This window comes from Chionomys nivalis, chromosome 10, assembly GCF_950005125.1.
Source record: "Chionomys nivalis chromosome 10, mChiNiv1.1, whole genome shotgun sequence".
NCBI classification, from domain to species: Eukaryota; Metazoa; Chordata; class Mammalia; order Rodentia; family Cricetidae; genus Chionomys; species Chionomys nivalis.
Window position 1 is genome coordinate 51,388,708 of NC_080095.1, and position 13,449 is coordinate 51,402,156.

Genomic DNA, 13,449 nt, shown 5'->3' on the forward strand with positions numbered 1-13,449 from the left:
ATGCGAAGCCGGCCGGGGGCGGGTCTAGGACCAAAAACTGTGGAAAACCTTAAGGAAAAGAAAGAGCCGTGGTGGCGAATGCAGATGCGGCACATCGCCCCGTCTCTCTAAGGTCCAGTCCTGTGAAGGATTTGAGGGGGAATGGTGTGGGGGGAGGAGAAGAGGAGTGGGGATAGGGGGACGGGAGTGGGGGGAGGGGGCAATATTTGGGAGGAGGGGAGGGAAATGGGAAACGGGGAGCAGGTGGAAATTTTAATTAAAAAATAATAATAATAAAAAAAAAGAATCCACACCGGTCCCCGCCCCTTACAGTTGTTACAGAAGTTTTAAAGTCTAGGTCAAGTTGTCTGGAGGTCTGTGGGTTCTAGTATTCAAAGACTTCCCGCCATACCCAGCACAGACTACCACAAGGACAATTTCCTTGCAGCGCCTGTCAAAGGCCCATTCATTTGATCATTAGAACTCTGGAAGCGCTGGCTATGAATTCAGCCCTCACCTAGAAGAGGCTCTCTCCTCCCCATGTTTTAACCCACCTATATTTTTCTTGTAAGAATGTTGTATTTGCTAGGCAGTGGTGGCGCACGCCTTTAATCCCAGCACGTGGGAGGCAGAGGCAGGGGAATCTCTGTGAGTTCAAGGCCAGCCTGGTTTACAGACTGCTATATTTGAAAGGTTACTTTATTTTTTTTTATTTTATTTTTATTTTTTTTATTTATTTTTTTGGGGGGTTTTTCGAGACAGGGTTTCTCTGTGGCTTTGGAGCCTGTCCTGGAACTAGCTCTGTAGACTAGGCTGGTCTCGAACTCACAGAAATCCGCCTGCCTCTGCCTCCCGAGTGCTGGGATTAAAGGCGTGCGCCACCACCGCCCGGCTGAAAGGTTACTTTATATATGATATTTTATGTAAGGTTTCTGAAAGTTTTGTTATTTATTTTGCCCAGGATCCAAGATGACAGACAGCCTGTTTGTCAGTTTGGACAGGCTTTTGTTAGAATTTGGTAGGTATAAAATGAAAATAAAGCCTTTTGTATTAACATTTGACATTTAACCATGAAGTCAAATTACAAAAGAAGTGTTTATTTTAGTTTTCCAGTATGAACAAGACAAAAGTACTAAAGAAGCTATGATTCAAAGAATTAATAGTAAGTAGTTTTGTATGAAATAAATATTTTCATTTTTATTTTATAGTTACACTGCTTAGAGCAACCTATAGTTGTTTGTGTGTGGGAGAGATCTTTTTTTTGAGTAACAATGAGCTGTATATCTTAGGGGTAATAGTTATGACAAGTGTTGGCAATGATAAATGTTTGTACTCAACATTTTGTTAAGAATGTCTCAGAAATAATCCCTTATATACAGCATTTTTCCCCTTCAAATAACAAGGTAATTTCAAATATTTGAATTTTTTTCTCTTGAAATATCAAAAAAACCATAGGTTGATAAATGGCATGCTTTCAGGAAGAATGATTTTGAAAAAAATAATAAGTAAAATATCAGAATTAAGTAAATAAATGCAATGCTTTTAATTTTTAAGATAGTTTAATTCTATTTAGTTTTGAAAACATAACTGTTAATTCCTTAGTATTCTTTTTTAAAAAAATATTTATTTATTTATTATATATACAATATTCTGTCTGTGTGTACACCTGCAGGCCAGAAGAGGGCACCAGACCCCATTACAGATGGTTGTGAGCCACCATGTGGTTGCTGGGAATTGAACTCAGGACCTTTGGAAGAGCAGACAATGCTCTTAACCTCTGAGCCATCTCTCCAGCCCAATTTCTTAGTATTCTAAAAAATTTTATTATCTTTTCTGCAATAAAAAATGGAATATTGATTATTTCAGGACTGGAGAGATGGTTCAGTAGTTAAAAGCACTTGTTGCTTTTGTGATAGACTCGGGGTCCGTTCCCAGCACCCACACTGATTCACAGCTTCTTGTAACTTTAGTTTCAGGGAGTCTCGACCTTTTCCAGTCTTCAGTGGACACTAGGCATGCACATAGCCACGTGTATACAGTCAGGCAAAATACTCATACACATAAGTTTAAAAAAATTATCCCAATTAAAATTGTATCTTTTTATCATTTATTTAATCACGAGTAATAAGCGTTGTTGATGTATTAACAATTGATGTGCAGTGGATGAAATTTAACATTTATCAAAAATGAAAGCCTTTGATAGTATCATTAATGAATAAATGTTTACATGTTTCATTTAAAGCATTTATAGCTTTAAATGCCATCTAATCTAGCCCTTCATTGTAAAAGATGGGGGGCAGGGCCATTTGTTTTTCTTTAGTGTTATGTCCTTCTTAGCTTCTGGTTCTAGGACTAGACCTGTTCTAGTTCTCTTGATTTTTAGTATAGATGCCTGTCTCTCTCAAGTCTTGCTTTCTTTCCATTTTCTGATTTTCCTTCTTTTAGGTAAGTTTCCATATACTTTTGTTTTTCTTGTATGTTTGTTTATTTTGAATTTATGATTTCTAGGTAAATAAAACAAACATATTCTTTTTCAGAATGCCTTGAAAGTATTAAAGAAAACAAAGCAAATGTTTCTAATATATGTGAAGCTATAAACAAAACAGATGAGGAAATTGCTTATTACTGTAAACATAGTAAAGAAATGAAAGACTGCTATAGTAAGTAAGTATTTGACAGAAATGAACTTCCATTTATTACAGAAATGTTGAGTTGGGAGTATAGCTCAATGGTAGGGCACTTGCCTAACATGTGCAAGGACTTTTTTTGACAACCATAGAGAAAAATCCTATTTTAAAGTAACAGTGTATTCTCTGTCCCCCTTCTCTCCCTTCCTTCCCTTGTCTTCCTTCTTCGTTCTCTTTTCCCTCCCTTTTTCCCACTGGGCATTGAACCCAAGGCCTTGTATATTCTTCCCTCACACTGAACTAAAGCCAAACTCCCAAGTTAGTTTCCATATTAGCAAAATAATTAAATTGTCTAGTTATATGCAACTACAGAAGGACTTACAGAAGATTCCACAGAAAATCAGAAATAAGAGTTATTATAATCTCACTAATACTTAGTCTAAACAGAATTTTGTAAATTGAGTGTTGGCACATGCTTATATACTAGCACTTGAGAGATAGAGGCAGAAGAATCAGAAATTCAAGTTTGTCCTTAGTTACATAGATTCCCAGGCCAAGTTGAGATATAAGATTCTGCTTACAAATAAACAAATAAATGATTTTGGGTGTAAGCTTGGTACGTAAAATTGCTATTGATCTTTGACTTTTCAAGGTCTTAGATTTCTGTAAAAATTTAAGCTAGGGACTGAAGAGATGGCTCAGAGTTAAGAGCACTCACTGCTCTTGCAGAGGCCCAGAGGTGATTTCCAGCCCTCATATAGTGGCTCACAACAGGCTGTAACTCTAGTCCCAGGGGTTCCAATACCTTCTCTGGCCTTAGATTGATTTGGTGCATAAACCAACATGAAGGCAAAACACCCATACATTAAAAAAAAAATCAATTTAAAAATTTTCAAGATAAAAACTTCTTTTAAGAAATATGTCTTTAGCCGGGCGGTGGTGGCGCACACCTTTAATCCCAGCACTTGGGAGGCAGAGGCAGGCGGATCTCTGTGAGTTCGAGACCAGCCTGGTCTACAAGAGCTAGTTCCAGGACAGGCTCCAAAACCACAGAGAAACCCTGTCTCGAAAAACCAAAAAAAAAAAAAAAAAGAAATATGTCTTTGGATTTATTCACTCATATCTTACTTGGTTGCAATTAAGTTGCATTTCTTATTTAAGGTTTAGCTGTAGGAAAACTATATATAACTGCCAATATCCAACATTAGGTAGTCTCATTAATTTAGGTGTATACTTATTACTCAACAGTCAATAGAATTATGACATGAATGTTTGATATGGAAAGAAGTTAAAAGTACATTAGAAATAGAACAAAGCAATAATAAAACATCCTTCATAGTATGAACCCAACTAATAATTATATATCTGTATTTCCAAAATTAAGAAGATCCAAAGATAGTATATCAAAATGTTTGTAGTGAATATTTCCTTAGTGATTAGTGTGAGCATTTTTAAATGCACAGAATATATGTATATGTAATCTTTGAACCTCTATTCTGGAGAAAATTTTCTAAGAATTGATCAGAAATATAGACAAATAAATGTTTAAGTATAAGTTCTGCTCAGCAAATGATAAAAGAGGATAAGTTATGTGTGATTATGACCTCACTATTCTTAAAATGGTAGTAAAATCTGGAGATAACTTATTAAAGTAGTAATACTAGTTACTTAATATTAAGAATGCAGATACTGGTGCTGCAGGCCTTTAATCCCAGCACTCGGGAGGCAGAGACATGTAGATCTCTCAGTTGAGGCCAGTCTGGTCTACAGAGCAAATTCCAGGACAGTCAGGGCTGTTATACAGAGAAACCCTGTCTCAGAAAAAACTAAAAAAAAAAAAAAGGAGGGGGGGAGAATGTAGATAGTTATTTTTCTATATAACTTTTCTGTACTTACAGAATGAACACGCTTAAGTTTGAAGTTAAAAAAATATAAGAAAACAGAAAATTTCATGTACTACTTAGAACAGAGGTGCCATGGTATTCAGTAATTTTAGATTTTTTCCTTTGTTTTTTGTTTTTGTTTTTTGTTTTTTCGAGATAGGGTTTCTCTGTGGCTTTGGAGCATGTCCTGGAACTAGCTCTTGTAGACAAGACTGGTCTCGAACTCACAAAATTCTGCCTGCTTCTGCCTCCTGAGTGCTGGGATTAAAGGCGTGTGCCACTACCACCTGGCCTTTGTTTTTTTGTTTTTGGAGATTCATTGTTCTTTAAATGATTACATTCTTTTTTGTTCCTATAGCCATCCCATTATATTCATTTATCACTTTGAGATGGTAATCACAACTATAATTTTTTTCATAGCTGGAAGCCAGCATGTGATGTTTTTCATAAACATGAAGATTATATACAAGATCAACTTACTGTTTATCAAGAAACCAATGAAAAAGACAAGTACAGTATATACATTTATATATAATATATTAAATATATCAGTTCCATAAATTAGTATTGTCAGGGCTTATATTTATTAATTAATTATATAATTACTAATAACTAGTATTAGTAAGAATGGTAATTGAAAAATGGAGCAAGTTTGTATTCTGAGGGTTTTAAGTAAACGAATGCTGTGTTCCATTGTAGGTCTTTATTTATTGTAAATCTGTATTTTGTGTGTCTTCAGCTACCGCCTCAGATATAAACTATTTATCAGAAGCAACTATTGTAGCAGAATTATTCAGTGATTCTTATAGGAAACCATGTAAAGAAATACATGTAGAGCTAGCTCATGAAAATTTGGGGATATTGACTTTTTTGGAAATTACAGTAACGAAATTTGGGTGGAAGCAATACTTTTAAATGTATTTAAATACTTTAATTTTAAAATACACATGCAAGAATTTTGAAAAAAATTTAGGTTAGCATACAAAATAACGGTATCTGTCATGGCGTGTTTACACATATGCGTCATTCCTTGCTCTCATTTGCTTCCTTCCCTCATTAATCCACCCTGTGCTCCCTCCCCACTTCACTAGTTAGCCCCCCTCCTACTTTGTAAAGTCATTGCTATTTCCCACCTCTCTTCCTTTTCTCTCACTTCTTCCTCCCCTTTCTAGTTTTGTTAGCCACACACACACCTTTATATAAAAATACACATACAGATTAAATCTAGGTTCTACATATAAAAAACCTGTAATACTTTATTTTCAAAGATGAACCCTAAAAGAAGTAGGGATGAAAGTTATATATTTGGAGTTTCTATCATTAGAAATCATGAAAATGGGTAAGATGTCTTAAGGAAATGTATGGAGCAAAACCAGGAGCATGATAGTTTGAATGAGAATGGCTCACGGGCTCATATGTTTGAATACTTGGTGGACTGTTTGGGAAAGATGGAGAACTGTGACCTTGTTGAAGGAGGTATGTCACTAGGGGTGGGCTTTAAGTTTTCAAAAGCCTATGCCATTCCCAGTCAGCTCTCGTTCTCCCTCCCTTCTTCTTCTTCTTCTTCTTCTTCTTCTTCTTCTTCTTCTTCTTCTTCTTCTTCTTCTTCTTCTTCTTCTTCTTCTTCTTCTTCTTCTTCGTCGTCGTCGTCGTCGTCGTCGTCTTTGTCGTCTCTGTCGTCTCTGTCGTCATGGACTCTAACCTTCTGGAACTGTCATCCCCCTATAAACTCTTCTATAAGTTGCCTTGGTTATGTTGTCTCTTCACTGCAATAGAAAAGTAACTAAGACAAGGAGGAAGCTGGAGTATACCATCTAAATTATCCCATCTACCTTTTGCCTCTAGGCTTTTATCTTTCTCTATTTTTGTATACCTTCTTTACTTTCTACTACATGGCTTGCTGGGTGGCTGGCCCCTGATGTCCTCCTCCTTTTCTTGCTCCTCAATCCTCTCTTGCTTCCCAGTACCTCTTTTTCTCCTTCAATTTATTCTCTCTGTCTGCCAGTCCACCTATCCTTCTTTTGCTTACCTAGCTACTGGCCATTCAGCTCTTTATTAGACCAGTCAGGTGTTTTAGGCAGGCAAAGTTACACAGCTTCATAGAGTTAAACAAATGCACCATAAAAGAATGCAGTACATCTTTGCATCATTAAACAAATGTTCCACAGCATAAACAAACATAACATACCTTTAAATAATATTCCAAAGCAATAATGTAGGAAACCTTTAACTGAGTTAGAAATTTACACAGGTGGCCCTATATATTTTATTTAGTATGGGTGCAGATTAGACTTTGAAATTCCTAATGGTCAAGGCAATGTAGAAATATCATCAGGTTGGGACTCAAACTGTTCGTGTAAAAAACAGTTCAGTTGCCTAAGATGAGTAACTTTTCCTGAAGCTTCAAACAAATTTCTTTCCTGGGTCTTCAAAAAGAGGAAATGAAGAATAGAGTAATTAGAATTTTGTATGTGTGCATGCACATGCATGTGTGCTTATATCATTTAAATGTAATTCATGGTCATTTAAGATTTTTTAAAATGTTTAATTTATTTAATATGTGTGGGTTTGTTTTTGTTTTTGTTTTTGTTTTTTTGTTTTTTTGCCTGCATGTATGTCTGTGTACTACAAGTGTACCCAATGTCTCTGGAGGTCAGAAGAAGACATCAGCTCCTTTGAAGTTGCAATTATAGAGTTGTTAAGTGCTCCTAATTGCTGAGCCATCTCTCTAGCCCCCCCTCTCTATATGTGTGTGTGTGTATATATGTATACATTCACACATACAAATATATAATTTTTAAAGAAAAAATGTTTCAATGAGAAGCTAAAGCAAATCAATCCAAATATGTGTCTTTTAAAAATAGCGTTTATTCTAGATAACCTTTCAAGCTAAACAGAGGTATTTAAGTGGAAGCAGTTGTTTTCTAAACCAATCATACAGATAATTTGAATTGATGACTCAGTATCAGACATTTAAAAAAAGGAAATGAAATAGTGCACCAGCCATTCTATCTTTCTTTTCTACCTCACTTTTCAGACATGGTTTCACTATGTATTCTCAACTAGCTTTCAACTTGGTATATAGCCCACCCTTGCTTCATACTTTAAATTCTCTAGTCTCATTCTACCAGTTGCTTGCTTCTAATCTCCTATTCCTGCCTAAGGCATTCATGAAAACTAATATTGCTACTACTTGATAGATAATGATGACTTTTCTTGATCATCACTTAGGAAGTTATGTGGTCTTCTGGGATTACTATATGGCATATGTTTGGTAATAAATATGTGTTGTGAACAAGATGGATGGATGCTAATTTCATATGGTATGTTAGCTTTCTTAAAAGTATTTCTCTATTCCCTTTTACTGTTTTCCCAAGTTACTCCAAGTGATAAGTGATTAATTAGCAAATACACAATTTGGAAAAAGCTTATTTAGAGGCTCAACTTTCATATCTTGTTAAAGAGGACAGAGTTTAGTAATAGTGTCTTCTGGACAAGACCGGATTGCCACAGTTATTAATAATAGCTCTGGTTGTCTGCACACTATCAAGACAGCTTTCTAGCATGGAATCAGAAGGAGGTTTATGAGCCCCACCCACTGCTGAGGAATTATGGATAGTTGATGGCTTCTCTGGGTATAGAGAGTCAGTTCTCTTTAAACATGTAGCTTCTGGTAGGTTGACCATGCTCCAGTGGATGGCTGCACAGCCAGAAATCTATGGACAGTACCAATTGGATCAATAATTAACAAAAAGAAGACACAACGTTGGGGTTGGTGGGACGGTGGAAATGGACTTGTGAGGAATTCAGCGTGAATATGATCAAAATGCATTGCATAAAATTCTCAAATAATGTTATTAAAATGATGAGAATGGATGGTAATTGAAGAGGATTAAGGAGTGCATGAATAACTCAGGTAATAAAACAGAAGTATGGTGGAGGAGTTAAAGAGAGCTTGAAAGACAGAATATCCAGGGAAATAAAGATAAGTAAATGATTGCCATTTATGCTTAATGGAATAGACTTTAATAAATGATATTTGATAAGTTTTTAGATTTCTATATAATTTCTTTTACTTTTAACAGAAAAATGTATCATGGATATATATGTCAGTATGAAGATGTTTTGAAACAATACCAACTAAAATACTCAGAAACACGTTTTTCATGTAAATATTATGAGAAGAAAAAAGAACACGAAGAACTTCAAAACAGAGTGTTGGCATGTACTGAACAACTAAAACATTATGAAACTATTCTTATGGAACTTCTAGGTATTAACAGTTTTATTATATATTGCTCTAGTTACTGCATTTTTACAATGAAAAGAATATAATTCTCAACTACAAATTTGTTTTGCAGTTCCTGCTCCATTCTCATCACTTACTAAATGGACATTACACATGTATCCAAAGCAGATTTCACTTATAATTTTATTAGATAAGTATAATTTCTGTTATTAATTGTTGGTTTGTTTTTTCAGTTTAAGTCAAATTTTAAAAATCACTTTAAAAATCTTCTGGAGTTAGTTTCCTTATATACCCATGTGATCAAAAGCAAATAACTTAAGAGAAAATAAAATAGTATGTGCATCTGGCTTTAAAATAGCAACCAAATGAAGAATGTTATCTTTCTCTGTCTTTTAAAAAGTTCCAGATTAATTGATTTTTAATTTCGCTTTAGGACAGAAGATAGTAAGAAAGTGAGTCATAATTACTCATTTTGAAATGTGTTGGGTAGCTGTCTTGTGCTGGGAAATGCTGCAATTACAGAACTCCCTTGAAAAGAACTTGAGTTTAGCATGGGAAATAGACATAAATAAATCTGATAAATACCACTATAATAGATAGTTAAGTAATTCTTAAATAGTTTAAGTCTCACCTGTTTGTCAAAAAGATCTGTGATGATGAGCTTAAAACTTTAATCTTCTCTAAACCCTTAGAATCCTTTATATGCTGTTTTATCGGATTATAATTCCACTGTGCTGTCTTTTTTATCCATGCATTCTGTTTTGTTCCCATTCCAAAGCCATTGTTTTAATGCCTCTACTACTTGCTTTCTCCATGTTTTGGTTTTAGACTGTTTTAGTTTTTTATTTGCTGTGCATTAAATTCTCGGTGGGAAGGATCAGAACTTGGTAAATTTAAGATGCAGCTGAGTTTAAGGGGTTGAGTATGATTTTGGAGGACATACAAAGTTTGAATGACAAAGAGATAGATGGAGGTAGGAAGAATTGAAGAATTAGGGTTTAAGTTTTTATATGTAAATTTTTAAATAGACACTTTTGGTAGTAACACTTGATAGACTATTCACTTGAAGTTTTGGTTGTAGCATACAAATCATGTATAAGGCAAGATAGGAAAGGATTTAAAAAGTTTCCTAAGAGTTTTATTCATGGTTTATTATTATAATTAGTTCTAGTTTTCCTAAGTGGATTATACAGTAACTTAATAAACTATGTTAATAGCTGGGAAATACTCTGTAGGTATAAACTATTTCAAGCAGGAAGACCAGATGGGGAGCTCTTTTCAGTTATACAGGATACACTGATGAACATTATGGATAAAGAAAAGGGCTAGTTCCAGGACAGGCACCAAAGCTACAGAGAAACCCTGTCTCGAAAAACCAAAAAAAAAAAAAAAAAAAGAAAAGGGAAATTTGAATGGGTTTTTAATGTTGGCTTTGGAATAAATAAATGATAGAAACTTATGTTAAATTAAATTTGAATTGATTATATTTTATTAGTTATGCCAAGTGACATAATTAACTTGCATAGAAAAAGAAGAGAATTGTACCTTGTAAAAATATTTCATTGAAAGAAAAAAAACCCCAACAAGTATTCTTGATAGAATGTAAATTTTAAGTTCATTAATATACTATAGGTAAACTATTTGTATTAGCATTACCTGTCTTTTCAGATACTAATTATCAATTTTGTGGAAAATACATATAAATAGTATATATTAATTATATAATAAATGTAAAATTTATTTGTGCCTGTTCCTTAACATAAAAAGAGTTAATTTGAGATATAAAACACAAGACATTCTTAAATGTGCCAACAATTTTACCAAGAGATCACTTGAATTGGAGAAAGAAGCAAATGATATGGAAATAGAAATTAATTCTTTAAATAAGGTATATATCATATTTTAATATATTGTTAATGTATAAATATGATGATAATATTAGTCTACAGTCTTAGAAGAGCAGTTTTTAAAAGACAGTTTAAATATAGAGAGAGGCCAATTTATTTGTCTTAGTGAAGCCAAAATATATTTCAGGTTCTGAACTTATGTAACTCTTAGTTTGGGGGAATAGTTTGGATTTCTTTGAGGTATGAGGAAAGAAGATGAAGAGAGAACAGGATGTAACTTAGTTATAAGAATTGATTTCTTTTTTTCGGTGAAGGGTCAAACCTAGGCGCCAGTGCTTGTTAGACAATTGCATTACTGGGTGCACCCTCAGCCAGAATTTAAAGAACAACAGTGTCTTTGAAAGAGAAAACAAAATAGTAAATAGTTGAGTGATTTGGAAAAACTTACAATTATAGTTTATAACATTTAAAAATCTAGGATAAAAATAGTTTTTAGAATTTTTCTGTAATACATTTCTGTATCATCCCTTGAGTTGTTGATTTTCTTAATTAATTTAGATTTATTTATTTTATTTGTATGAATATTTTTTTCTACATATATGTGCACTACATGCAGGCCTGGTGCCTGTGGAGGTAAAAAAAGGCATCAGATTCCCTAGAACTGGAGTTTGGGTGATTGTGAGCCATCATATAAATGCTGGAAACTGAACCTAAGTCCCCTGGAAGAGCAGCCGGTGCGCTTAATCATTAGCCATTTCTCCATCCACGACACAGCAGTTTTCACTAAATACTACCAAAAGTACAAATCTGAGTTTCTAGGGGAAAAACAAACAAACAAAAAACCCAAAGTATATTTATTAGTTAAGAAAAGTATTTATGTCTGACTGCACTGAAGGCTCGCTCGCTCTCTCTCTCTCTCTCTCTCTCTCTCTCTCTCTCTCTCTCTCTCTCTCTCTCTCTCTCTCTCTCTCTCTCTCCCCCTCTCTACCTCTCTACCTCTCTACCTCTCTACCTCTACCTCCCCTTGTACCTAGCTTGTATGTGGGCACTGGGGATCTGAACTAAGATCCATATGCTTTCAGGACAGACTTCTTGCCCACTAAATTTTCTCTCTTTAAATTCCAGGCAGTGCTGCTACCATAGTATTCCAAGTTCTAAGAATTGCAAGTATGAGCCGTCATGAAGCTAATTATTTTGTTTTTCTCATTTTTGTTTTTAGCAGATTGCAAGACTTTTTGAAAGTAAGAATTTTTCAGAAGCACTAGAAGAAAAGAATAAAAATACAGAAAAGAGAAAAGAAATTAAAGAAATGTATAGGTAAACTTTAAAACTGAATTTAATATGAATTCTACAGCTAAAATTTTGAGTCTGTATCTGATATTATTTTATGCAAGCAATTTTTCTGTTAATTTTATGAAATCATTATTTCTGTAACTATTATGAACTAATATCCAAAACTGCTTGTTGTTTAGGAAGACCAAACATAGCATACAACAAGAAATAGGGTAAGAGCACCACATCTGTTCTTTTTGTTGTTGTTTGAGACAAGGTTTCTCTATAACAGCCCAGACTGTCCTGGAACTTGCTTTGTGGATTAGGCTGGCCTCGAACACACAAAGATCTGCCTGCCTCTGCCTCTCAGGTTCATCTGTTCTATAACCTGTCAATATACAAAAAGTTTATCCAGCTTCTTTGGTAGGACTGCAACAGTTACACAATAGAGAAGCAGTGTTTTTACCCTTTTTTAAAACTTGTTACCAGCTTTACTAGTTCTTCCTTACCTTAAAGAGTGAAGACGAGATTCCAAATTCTTCTGAATCTGCATCATCGTGTATTTTATTGATACTTGTGGAGATAATACAAGGATCAATGAGGCATAAAAAACACAATGATTTTACCTGTTACTATAAGAGAGGAAAATACTTGTATTACTTATTGATGCTGTTTCTAATCAACTTTCTTCTTTTTGAAGAAAAAGGCACATAGCCTATTTTAGTTCTTAAATTTCACTCCTTGGACTCTATTACATTTATCCTAATATATTTCCAGCATTCTCTCCTCCTGAGTTAATTTCCATGATCCTACTTCTTTGGCACTGTTATATTGATGCCGCCACTCCTACATATTACTTATTACCTCTTTCAGTTTGTCATTAATTTTATGTATTTATATATTAATTTATATATTCTATGTATTTGCAAATATATAGAATTTTATTTTGTGTACACTTCAATATAATATTATAAAAATGTTTTATATTAAGAGGAACTTATATAATTAGTGGTTTTTATTCACTATATACTTACTTTACTACTCATGTTTTTGCTTTCCATAGTTTCAGTTACTCATGCCCAATCGTGATTTAAAAATATTAAATGGGACATTCCAGGAATAAACAAATTGAACACCATTCTGAATAGAATGATGAAGTCTCATGCCATGTTGCTCCTTTCCACCTAAATTGTGAATCATTCCTTTGTCCAGTGAATCAGTGTTAGATGCACTACTGCCTGTTGATTGTTTAGTATCCATCTCAGTTATCAAATCAACTGTGGTGGTATCCTGTGTTTATGTCAAGGATAACCTTTATATTTAAATTGGCTCCTACATAGAAGAGTAGCAATGCTGGCAATTGTGATATGTCAGAGAGAGACTATTAAGTGTTTTCTTTAAGTGATAGTTTCAACTTAAGGGATGAAAACAACAATATACTTTGGTTGTTAAGATTTATGATATCAAATTTATTTGTGAAACTCTGAAGAAGGAAGAAATAAATACCACTTTTATTCTCATACTTTAATGCAGAAGTTATACCTACAGAGTACAATAATTTCTTAGTTAAGATGGAAAAGACATTAAGAATG

The 13,449-nt window shown here is 34.1% G+C and overlaps 1 protein-coding gene across 1 annotated transcript in view; it reads left to right on the plus strand.

Moving 5' to 3' along the window:
- Positions 1-948: 948 nt before the first annotated feature.
- The window catches only part of C10H14orf39 (chromosome 10 C14orf39 homolog), a 42,952-nt gene continuing 30,451 nt past the window's right edge, over positions 949-13,449 (plus strand). Inside the window, exons 1-8 of the mRNA XM_057783413.1 lie at positions 949-997; positions 1,085-1,141; positions 2,517-2,643; positions 4,910-4,999; positions 8,575-8,762; positions 8,851-8,893; positions 10,506-10,626; positions 11,808-11,896. Of these exons, the coding sequence (XP_057639396.1) occupies positions 949-997; positions 1,085-1,141; positions 2,517-2,643; positions 4,910-4,999; positions 8,575-8,762; positions 8,851-8,893; positions 10,506-10,626; positions 11,808-11,896 (764 nt within the window). The remainder of the gene's footprint in view (positions 998-1,084; positions 1,142-2,516; positions 2,644-4,909; positions 5,000-8,574; positions 8,763-8,850; positions 8,894-10,505; positions 10,627-11,807; positions 11,897-13,449) is intronic.